Source organism: Chiloscyllium plagiosum, unplaced genomic scaffold, assembly GCF_037043375.1.
Source record: "Chiloscyllium plagiosum isolate Xiang-an unplaced genomic scaffold, Cpla_swu_hap1 HiC_scaffold_2, whole genome shotgun sequence".
Lineage (NCBI taxonomy): Eukaryota > Metazoa > Chordata > Chondrichthyes > Orectolobiformes > Hemiscylliidae > Chiloscyllium > Chiloscyllium plagiosum.
In genome coordinates this window covers 13,274,730-13,287,096 of record NW_028270140.1, presented here as the reverse complement: position 1 = coordinate 13,287,096, position 12,367 = coordinate 13,274,730, and the positions used below count along the sequence as shown (strand labels likewise).

At 39.3% G+C, this 12,367-nt stretch overlaps 1 protein-coding gene across 1 annotated transcript in view; it reads right to left on the bottom strand.

Annotated features, from left to right (window-relative positions):
- Positions 1-12,367, bottom strand: part of melk (maternal embryonic leucine zipper kinase) — an 85,072-nt gene that overhangs the window by 34,365 nt on the left and 38,340 nt on the right. The window contains exons 10-13 of the mRNA XM_087993180.1: positions 7,892-7,978; positions 3,916-4,044; positions 1,606-1,725; positions 593-824 (exon numbers count right to left, since the gene is read on the bottom strand). Coding sequence (XP_087849306.1) covers positions 593-824; positions 1,606-1,725; positions 3,916-4,044; positions 7,892-7,978 — 568 coding nt within the window. The remainder of the gene's footprint in view (positions 1-592; positions 825-1,605; positions 1,726-3,915; positions 4,045-7,891; positions 7,979-12,367) is intronic.

Below are 12,367 nucleotides of genomic sequence, written 5' to 3'. Positions count from 1 at the left end.
ATTGAATATATAATTTTTCCTGCATGATACTAGATGGTCTAATCCCACGTCCACACTAAATTTGTTTCAGCTTATCCCTGCTTGGCTGCTCATGTGAAATAGGCTCCATTGACTAATGGGAGTCAGCTCTTCCAGTTCGGTCAAGTCCAGAGGGGAGGGGAAATTTATTATTGGTTGGATGTACTGCAAACACATTAGAGGGCTTTCTAAGGTCGGGCAGCTCAAGATTGACCTCTTATGATTAACAGAAGATGATCAGAAGTGATAAAAGGTTACCAGATAGTAGCTTTAATTGAGCTGGAAACTGTGATAAAAATGTGAGCCCCCAGTTCAACTCACTTTGCGGTGTTTTGTACAACATGTACACCGGGCAACTGTGGCAAAATGGAGAATAAAGCACAAATGATTGATTGTGATATTTGACCTGAAGACACACTGGCATTAAACTGTTTAGCTGTTAACAGATTATGCTTTATTTTGAAAGTATGGCATTATTTTAGTTGAAAAACATTGTGACCCTCTAGCTGTGCAGGATGCTTACTATTCTTGGAGTGTACAGATAAAAACATTTAAGATTTAACAACAAAGTTACCTTTATGATGAATATCTGCATGTTCTTTGGAATTGAACAGATTTTTCTTTCCATAGTTTTTATTAACCACTGGCGTTTTGGCTTCAGGTTGCACAAAGTGATCATCAGTTTTCACAATTTTTACCCGCTTTTTATTTTCTTTGTTTTCAGATTTCTTTGAAGCAATTTTTTGCTTGCCTGAAGATCGTAAATTCTCTTCTGAAGAATCTTTAAGTAATCTGCATCGTGGTCGCTGAAATACAAAAGATACCAGTTATTTACAGAAAGTTTTATCATTGTTAGCATATTCACAAGGGATACTAAATAGTGCAAAAAAATGCAATGAAAGAAGAAACATCAGCGTACCACTATGTAAAATTTAACAAGAGACCTTGAAAAAGCAAGTTTGACAAAAAAAAACACTCATTTTGAAAAGTACATGAACCATATTTACATGAATTGCATATTTACAAACAAATTTAATTGGGCTACAGTCTGTAAGCCATATGTTATATAACAAGTAAGTAAACAGCCTTTCAAACTGGTCACTCCAACTGATGTAGAGATGATATTTGTGATTCAATCTCAAATGAATAGTGGTGTTTTGAAAAGTTCAATGCCAAAAAACCCCAAAAATTTCAAGAATCTGTACAAATTACCTGAGGACTTCACTAAAAGTACATACATATCAACTTCCTGATAAGGACATGACTAATGAATAAATGTAATACAAAGAATGACAGCAGTGGTGGCAAAATATTATAAAATATTTTGATTTGTTCGAAATATTGGAATGCTCAATATCACTCCCTATAGGATCAAAGGATTGATTTAAATATCTAGATTCTAAAAAAATGGATGAAGTAATATGCTATATGTATAACTCAGTTCCTATTGTAAAAAGGCAGCAGATATGTAACTTAGAAGAGATATAGGTCTCAATACTAGATTTTATATTTCATACAGTCGTCAAAATTTGTAAGCAGTTGCGGTAAAGTAATACAACATGATAAAGAAGAAAACGTTCTGCGAACCTCTGTTTGGGGCGTCAAAAAAAGTGGATCATATAGGGCACATTCATCTGCAAATTCCACAGATCTGCACACATAGCGACCATTATCTTCCACATCTTCAAAACTTACATTCCTCTTGGACTGATAGAACAATTAAAAGGTTAAGTTTGCTTTTAAAAAAAGTAAAGATTAACCAGTAATTAACCAGAAATTTAACATTTTCTTCCATTACCAAAATATATTTAAAAGTTTCATCTAGAATCCACATGATGGAATGACTAGTCAAACAGGTTTACTTGGAAGCACTAGCTTTCAGAGCACTGATCCTTCATCAGGTGATTGTGGAGAATTAGATTGCAAGATACAGAATTTATAGCAAAAGTTTACAGTGATGTACTGAAATTATACATTGAAAAAGACCCAGATTGTTTGTCAAGTCTCTCATCTTTTAGAATGACCATGTTGGCTTCTGTTCTTTCATATGTAAATCGCAAAACCTTTTTTTAAAAAAGGTATATTCTCAAGTGCACTTGAACAATTGGTGTCATGTCGGCCCAGATAAGGTATTGAAGGTATTAACTCCCTGTGAGAGGCGGTTTGTGCCACAATGGTCAGACTGATTCTAATCTAAAAAAAATGGATTTACAGAATCTTACATGGAATCATGCAGTTTTTCAGCAAAGTAAAATGTAATTCTGCAAACTTATATGTATATGTGGGTTTGTTTGTGCGTGCGTGTGTGCGCATGTGGGTTTGTTTGTGCATGCGTGTGTGTGTGCGCATGTGTGGGGGGGGGGGGCTGATGAGTGTCTGTGAGAGGGTGTGTGTATGTATACGAGCGTGAGTGTAAAGGGGTTTAAGTCTGTGAGAAGGTGTGTGGGAGTGTGAGTGGGGGTCTGAGTATGCCCGTCTGTCCGCGTGTGTATACAGAGTAATGGAGTCGCCTGTAGTGTGACATGAACCCAAGGTCCCGACTGAGGCCATCCCAATGGGTACCAAACTTGGCTATCAGCCTCTGCTCGGCCACTTTCATGGCTACTTTCAAAGCAGCTGTTTGCAATACTTATACTGATAGTATAAATATTTATACATGCAGATTTCTAAACAAACATGGTCGATTTGAAAGTTTTCACAAACTACAATCACAGATAATTTCTTTCTAGAAGAACCTGCACTTATTCCTGACTTCAGTCTTCCTTGGAAATGAGAAAAAAAAAGCTTATCCCCGTCTCTGGGTTTTTCTTAGCTTAAAATCAACACGCTGTGATTCTAAATAAAACGGAAGTTAATTTTTCAATAATCTCTTTCCCCCTTAACAAAATCCCACTATATAGACAAAATTCTATTTAAATTCCAGGGATTCACACTGGTTTAATATCATGGCTCCGGATAGCTTGACCTAAAGATGAGGGGAGCAAAGGCCTGATAGCTAAGACAAAACAAAGATAGGTAAGAAAGTATGTTGTGAAGAGGACATAATAAGTTTGCAAATCGAAGTAGAATGTATGAGTGGACAAAAATCTAACAAATGGAATATAATGTGGACAAACGTGAAGTCATTCACTTTGGCAGCAAGAATTTAAAAAAGTCAGAGTATTCTTTACATGGAGGTTGACTGGAGAATTCAGCTGTGTAGATCTGGGTGTCCTAGTGCAAGAATCACAAACCATGAGCCCGCTGGCAGTGCAAGTAATAAAAGCTGCAAAAGGGATACTATTGTTTACTGCGAGATAAACAGAATAGAAAAGTAAAAAGGACCTGCCTCAATTATATAGGACATCTGGTGTGCAGTTTTGATGTAAATGCATTGAAGGTGATTCAGAGGAAGTTGACCAGATTGAATGAGCAGGTAGTTCTAGAAGGACAAATTGGACAGATTGGGCTTAATTTCGCCAGAGCTTAGAAAAATGAGGGAGTGAGTTAATTGAAGCATCTGGGGTCTTCAGTGGTTTGACAAAGTTGACATGGAAAGCATGGAATTAGGGGCTGCCCTTTTAGGACAAACAAGAGACGACAGAAATTCATTTTCTCCCAGAGAGTTGTGCAAGTTTGGAATTATCTGCTTAAGGTGGCGGTGGAGGTGGGGCAATTGAAATTTTTTAAATATATGATTGACTTCAAAAACAGAATACCAGTGATCTAGTGAATAGCAGAGTAGGGCTCTACCTCTGCTTCAAATTCCTACATTCATACAATTGCATTAAAATCCCCTCCTTCCAAAGTATGTTCTTTATAAAATTGGCTTTTCAAATATAGTTACCACCTTTACATTGCGAACAAAGTTAACATAACGTTTAGATCCATGCAAAATTTTCAAAATGGATTTCTCACCCGCAATTCTCCAAGGGGTGTTGAAGGCATGCTATGGTCTTCACTGCAAGAAAACAAGCGAACAGGCTTGCCATGGTTCTTCTTATGCAACAGCAGCAGATATGCAGCTGTTATTCTATCATATTTCCACTAGACAAAAGAACATGGCAGAGGGAGTAGAAAGCTGTTGTACCTGAGCAAATCATAAACTGTTCAAGATAACTAGCAGTTGTAGGAGCAGACCATGGGAAGGACAATTTACAGAAGTAACCAGTAACAACCTTTGAAAAGGAGCAAAAGAACTAATTACTAGAAGGACAGAAAAAAAAAACATGTTAAACATAGTTGGACATATAACATTTAGCTTGAATTTATATTAGCTACTAGCAAAAGATATCTTAGGAAGGTTATCCAAGGAGGCTTCAGACGAAATTGGGATTAGATTAGAGATTAGATTACTTACAGCATGAACAGACCCTTTGGCCCAACAAGTCCACACCTCTGAAGATCAACCCACCTAGACCCATTCCCCTACATTGACGCCTTCACTTAACACTACGGGCAATTTAGCATGGCCAATTCACCTAACCTGCACTTTTTGGACTGTGGGAGGAAACTGGAGCACCCGGAGGAAATCCACGCAGACACGGGGAGAATGTGCAAACTCCACACAAACAGTTGCCTGTCTGTTGCCTGGATGTTTTGTAAAAGCAGAAGGAAAGGGAGACTCAACATAAACTTTAATACAAACCCTTCCATTCTAGCTATAACAACAACGACTTCAGCGGCATGCAGGGAGGTTTGGGGGGGGGGGGGGGGGGGGGGGGGGAGGGGAAATGGAAAAGAGGAGTACGGGCACAGGGGCGAGGAAAATCAACAGTAAAAAGGAGAGCTGTTGGGCAAGGGCAAAGTAGCAAAGATTTTTCAGACTATTCCTACAAAGGCTAAGTATGTTCAAACCTTGAATTCATTCATGCAAGGCGCCCCTCCCCCCACCACCACACACACATTCCTGAGCACCTTACCAGATCACCAACTTGTAATACCAACAATTTCTTTCTTGGCTGTAATTTAATATAATTATTTCATCAAAATATTAACTGGAAGCTAAAATATCCTGATTAAATAATAATTCCATGCTACCCTCTGACCTGCTGGTATATAAATTAGCTCTGAAACAGTTCAGCATACAAACAGAACTAAGCTTTAAAATATCCTTTAGCAATTCCCCTGCAAACTAGATAGGTAGGATTTTACCATCCCATTGAACGAATAAGCTGAGCCTTAGGGCATCAAGGGAAATTTATACAGAACTGGCATCTCTCTAAAGCATACATTCTTTATTGCATTTTTCTTAATCTGTAATGCAGCACACCCAAACCTTTCTTTGCTTTGTGCATAACGACTGTAATTTGAAATGAACTTTTTTTTTAAGAGAGCAGGCATCATTGAAGCCAGAAAAAAAAAGTGTTTAAATAAAAAAAGGTCTTCAAATTAAATGAAGACCACTCTTGGATTTGTTATTTCAAAGACACATTGCAATAATGATTAGATAAAACACACAAGGCAGAATACAGCTTGAAAAATTTACATCCAATCCATCTGTCCACCCAGCAGGAGCTAAGCGAAGCAAATATGAAAAGGTAAAGTTAAACACACCATCATTTTACTTTGAAGAGCTGGACAAATATCTGGTTAGAACTGAACTTCAAGAAACAGTAAATTTTGAATAGTCTAATTGTTCTCAGGCTACTCAGAAAGTGAAAATGAAAAAGAGAAAAATAATGAAAAGGAAGGAACTGGTCTAGGATTAAATATCTAAAAATAAGCAGCAAAATTTGCCAAACATAGATTTATTCTTAGAGCAACCAAGGAGCAAATGTTTGAACATTTGTGCAATTGGAGGTTGGGGAAATGAGTTTCATCCATTGGCTTGCGTTTTGTTGGCATAGGATTCACTATATTAAATGAAGGGGATAACTTTCATGCACACCTACATGTGCACTGGATGTATGCAGACTAAGCAAGTCATGACATCAACTAGCAAACAGAGCCAGGACCAAAGCTCTGCCAACCTTACAATTGACCACAGTGTCAAGCATTTGTTTTCCTGAGGTGCGGACTTCCATAGTTAGGATATGGAGGTGCCGGTATTGCACGAGGCTGGACAAAGTCAGAACTCACATGACACCAGGTTACAGTGCAACAGTTTTATTTTGAATCTCAAGCTCTCGGAGCACTGCTCCTTTGTGGGGTGAAGTAGAGGGAAGCGCACAGGTACAGAATATATAGGGGTAGAGATAATGGCAAGATAATTCCAGGTACTTAAGATGGCGCTAGAGACAAACCAAACAGCTGGAACATGAGTAAGCACAAGTCACATGACAGGTCGAACCAAAGTAACAAGTAATTAAAAACTGTACAAACTAATTAAGTTAGAGAGATAATAACAAGTAATCAAGGTAATATGTTATTGGGCAGCCAGATATTAATACTCATCCCCAATTATCCTTGAGAAGTTGGTAGTGGGCCTCCTTTGTGAACTTCTGCTGTTTGTATGATGGAGGTTAACAAGCATTGCTGTTAGAAAAAGAAGTGCAGGACTTTGGACCCAGTGTCAATAAAGTAGAAACAGGGAAATACTTCAAAGTCAAGATGGCATGCAACCTGGATTGAAATGTGTCATTGAATCAGAGGCCTACACCACAGAATAAGGCTCTCCAAACTCCCATGTAGCTGCTGCCCTTGCCCTGCAGGACAAGGGGCAGAGGGGGAAATGAATGTTGAAGGCACTGACCATGGTATGAACCAAACGGGCTGCTTGTATTTTAGGTGGTGTCAAACTCAAGTTTGTTGGATCTGCATTCATTCAATTAGAGAATCTCAACACACTCCTGAACTGTGATGTGTAGACAGTAGACAGGCTTTACATAGTCAATTGAGTAACTTGCCCGAGAAACCAGTATCTGACATAAATATTTATGCGGAGAAAGTGAGGACTGGAGATCAGAGCTGAAAATGTGTTGCTGGAAAAGCGCAGCAGGTCAGGCAGCATCCAAGGAGCAGGAGAAACGATGTTGTTTCGGGCATGAGCCCTTCTTCAGGAATGAGGAAAATGTGTTCAGCAGGCTAAGATAAAAGGTAGGGAGGAGGGACTTGGGGGAGGGGCGTTGGAAATGCGATAGGTGGGAGGAAATATTTATGCAACTTGTTTAGATGCCAGTGGTGACACCCATGATAACGATGGTGGGGAATTCAACAATAGTAATTCTGTTGAGTGTTAAGACTAATTGGATAGTCCTTTCATTGAAGATATTCATTACCAGATATTTGAACTGAAAATCTTCACAAGATCACAGTTCAGTTATGTCCCAGACTGCAGACATGATAGGAGTGGAAATACAGACATGTTAACATTTTATCCTTCCAGCAATACACAAACAAAAGGGTTTAAATACCAACTGCAACTCTTGGTCTGTGTGCAAGAGAACTAAAACTATAAACTAGCGCACCAGTAAAAGTTCCATCAAGCAACAATGTGCTATGAAGGGACAGTTGAGAACTTCCACTAGATACACCAGCATGTGGATATAAAAAAAGAAAAAAACGTTGTCTCTGATTTCAGAAAACAAATGGTTAGCAAATTCATTGTTGAAGGAAACTGGACAGGTCCTTTCAGCTAACTGCAGAAGCAAAGCAACCACTCACCTACCAAAGTCGACACTACTAGAATCACCCACCTACTGGAAGCAATATTTCACAATCTATTGCCAAAGACAAGTCAAAGACTAATTTGGGTTATTTTAAATACTTACTTTTTGGACTTTCCTATCAACAGATATGAGCCCCTCTCTTCTAGAAAATGTCATAACACAGAAATAGCTCAATTGTAGCATGAGACATATAATGGTTTTCTGTACTGATTTACCTAAAATGTCAAGATGGTTTTTTTGATTTTTAATAACAAGGATTATTAATCTGGAAGACATATTCTTACCTCTGTCACCAAACTGGACATACTCTTTTTTGAACGCTTGAAGAACACAGATAATTCTGTAAGACAGTCCTCATCAAGATGGCTAATCTGCAAATTACAGGAAAAAAAAGGATCAATGTATTACAGCCAGCCCTGTACAGAGTGTGCAATGACTACAATCTAGAGTCAATGAATTATTAAAGGATTGACAATATTCCTACATTATTAGAATATTGTTCAAAATACCTAGTTGCTGCATTGAAAGAATGAATATAAACATTGTTTGTGGCCTTACAATTACAGGCACAATTCTTTAAATTTTGAAAGAACAAAGTTGATGAAACTGTAAAATTAAAGGCTTGATTAACACAAAAAGAGAATTTATAATTCCAGACTCTTCTACAGGTTTTTGGTTGTTCGTGCCTTAACTTCAAAAATTATGTATCCTCTCCTGTGTTCTTCCTAGCCTAGAGATTTACTAAGACACTGCCACAGAGGAGATGCTCTTGTTATGACTAAAGCAAACAGAAACTCTAGTTCCTTTCAACAGAAGAAAGGGGTTAACAGTAGGTTTGTTTAAAACTTGGAGGCTTTAATCAGGTAAATTGGAAAAATCTATTTCCACTAGTACACAAGTTGAGAACAACAAATGTTTTTTATGCAACATCTTCATGAAGGATAAAGCTCCGGAGGCACTTCAAAGTGTGAACTTTAGAACTTCTATGTTCAAAAAGATTGGTTAGAACACAAAGCCCCACATGGAATCCAAAGGAGCAGAATCTATAGGAATTTTTAAAAAGTTAAAGTAAAAGAGGTAGGAAAATGGAACAGAGTGAAAATTGTACATTAAGCTAATGTACGCATCATGAGCTGAACAGCCACTTCCCTCCTTGAATCTTTGATTCGATGACCACTTCATTTATTTTTACTCTCAGTTGACTAAGAAAGTGTGCCTAAGGAAGTTGCTTACTCAGAAGCTTATAGAACTTTTCCATCCACGTTAGTTTTTGCTGAAACGTTGTTCCAATATTTCTCCTTCAAAAACAAATTGATGCCAATATCAAAGGCACAATATTAGTATCATGTTGCTGGAAGTTACAGTTGGAGTTGGGAACATTTTACAAATTCTTTAAAATCCAACAGGGAGGATATGGTATTAAAATGAGAAAGTATGCTAATAGTCTCAACCACTCCTGAAGAAGGGCTAATGCCCGAAACATCGATTCTCCTGTTCCCTAGATGCTGCCTGACCTGCTGCGCTTTTCCAGCAACACATTTCCATATCTAATAGTCTCAACCACTCAATCTCACAGAAGATTGACTAGTTACTTAGCAACTTCAAACCTTTTTTTCCCCCTTATGAATGTATTTGCATTTCCAGGTGTTTGACAAGATAATGTACATTAGATACTTAAGATAAGAGCCCATGGTGTTGGAGATAATACATTAGCATGGATAGAAGATTGGCTAACTAAAAGACGACAGTTTTGGGAGAATAGAGGCAGATTCAGGATGGCAACTTGTAATTAATGAAGTGTCCAAGTGATTATTATTTGAGCAACAAATATTTACAATATGCCACAATATTTAGAACATCCAATAGGAGGTATATGAGGAAAATGAATGTGCTATAGCCAAGCTTACAGATGAAAAAAGTGGAAATGCAAATAGCACACGGAATATAATGTGTTAAAAATTGAGAGGTTTTGTACCTTGACAGGAAGAATACAACAGCTGAATATCATTTAAATGGTGAAAGACTGCAGAGGGATTTGGGAGTCCTTGGGCATAAATTAAGCAAGTTAGCAAACAAGTTCAGCAGATAATAAAGGAAAGCAAATAGAATGTTGACCTTTAAAGAGAATGGTGTATAAAAATAACGAAGTTTTAGTGTGTTGGTGGGTTTGTGGGCTACCATGATGCCAAGGGGTCTGAGTTGTCTGGCAGTCAACTAGCCACATAAAAGACATGACCCTCTCTCACTAGTATCCTCACATACAGATGAGGAAGGACACCACTTTGACTGGGATAACACAAGCCAAACAGAGACACGTATGAGAATTCCTAGAAGCACAGCATTCCAACCAGAACGCTATCAATGAACACATCGAGTTAGACCCCATCTACCACCCCCTGAGAAAAGAACAGGAAGTGACTTCACCACAGGAAATGACATCACCAACCCAAAGAAACCCAAACATTTAAATAGAAAGCAGGAACTTTCAGCGTTGCTGCGCCTGAGGCCCACTGAAAGTGTTACCTAGTAAGGTAACGAAATGTCTGAAAATGAACCTTGCAGCTCAACGAGCAAACTTACATCCAAAACCCTTAAATACACCTTGGTGGTCTCCTAAAGCAGTGATGGGGTTACTTTCTGTACCCAAGTTGATGTCCCACAAGATCCTAAACTCTCTTGTGAAGTACTCTATAAATTTGTTATCCTTCAAAAGAAATAGATCCATGTACCAGCGCTGCGTGTCTATTCCACTACCCCGATCTTAAAATCCAAGTACACTGCCGCATAGTCCAAAATGGCTATATTCCCAATCCTGAACGAAAGCATTGATTCCAGACGGTCGATGGAACAAAGAACATATCAATTCTCATGTGGCACTTGTGTGTACTGGAGTAAAAGGTAAAACCCTTCCCATTTGGGTGGAGACATCGCTACATGTTCCAACTCCCCACACAAGTCCACTAGCTGTCTGGATTGCAGGAAGATACCAGAGACCGCCCTTTGACATCCTGTCTACCTTGGGGTCTGTAAGTCTCCTCTTATAATCGTGTGGGGCATCCTAAGAGCCATTAATTTGGAGACTGCGTCAATTAAGAATTTAAGGGGGTGTGGTGGGGGGGCAATAGACATTCAGAATGCCACACTCTTGCCCATGTATTCAGGTTTTAAAGTTGTTCATCCTTAATTTGTCCTATTATCTGGAATGGAGATTCCTCTGTACTAGTATGGCCACTCCTCTGCTTCTAGAATTGAAAGAGAAGAGTACCCGAATAAATCCTCCCTGTTGTAACTTAAAACGCTCCTTGTCATTCAAGTGTGTTTCCTGTAACAGGGCAATGTCAACCCTTTCCTTTCTGTGGTTTGATCGGGGAATGGCTCCCTTTTTTGTTTCAGGTGCACCATCTAAACGAACCACTAGTCATGACTGCCCAGAGTGGCCTGTGGCCCCCCAAGAGGAAGAAACTTACTCATGCTGCACAGAGTGGAGAAAACACAAAATTTATGAAATCTAAAAATTACCACTACTAAAAAAACTGACCACTACTCTTAAATTAAATAAACAAACAAATCGCTCTAGATTCGCCCCACCTCGCCCATTGGGGGCACTCGTCCCAAACCTTACAACCATCCTGGTTCCTTTCAGCTACAGCCACGCCCCAAACCCAAGCAATACAGAAACAAAGAAAACCTATTATTTACATGTGAGAGTAAAAGGTGTACATCCATCCCATACATCAACCCAATTCGTCCTCAATAAAAGAAAGAACCACCCCTCACCCAGAAGAAACAAAGAAATAACAAATATTACTGAAAGAGAGAAAAAAAGAGAATGTTACATCAAAGCGATGCCAGGCCTGTACGACCAACAACCACAAAAAGAAAGGATATGCCATTGTCCAGAACATTTCCCCCCCATCCCCGACCCAGACAATTTATTTCAGAGTCCAAAAAATCCTTTGCTTTCTCTGCTGAATCAAAATTGTAAACAGACCCTCCATGGTTGAAGTGCAGTACTGCCAGGTACCTCAGAGTATTGGATATTCAAATCGCTCGATCACTTCCTGACTTCAAAAGATTTCCTCTTCTTAATTAAAAAAAAACAATTTTCAAACCTTTGTACACCAGACTCAGTCTTTTACCAGTCTTCTGGAGGTTTCCATTATCAGTTGCTTGTCTTTATAACACTGGAATCGCACCAGGACCAGACAGGGGCACTGATCCAACCCGGACCTGCGCATCACAATCTGATGGCCTGCTCCACACTCACCTAGCCCAACTCCCAACGGCAGAAGCTGCGGGAACCACTGCTCTAGGAAGCTGACCAGGCTCTCACCTTCTTCACGTTCCGGGATTCCCATTATCCTTTGACCTTGATTCTTGAAGTCGTCAACAAGGTCCGACCAGGCCTGAACCTGGCCTTCGAGTGTTTGGATCCGCCCCTCCAAATTCTCGGCCGCGGTCCTTCTTTCAACTGCCTCAATGTGTCGATCCAATGTTCGGATCTCCTGCTCATGCTTCTGTAGCATGGTAGAGATCAATTCCAGCACCGATTTGATTTTCTCTCGGAGTTTTACGAACTGGTTCAAAGGCGCTGCCCTGGGAGTCAGGGCCGTGGCCATGGGTGTGCCTGACATTGTAGGGGAGTGCCCAGTTTGCTGCAATTCTCTCGCTCCCTTTCCTTTATTCATATTCTCTTGTTCCCAGAATATTAGAATCAGAATTTAAAAGGTTCTAGCTATTTTGTATTTTTGTTTTATCGA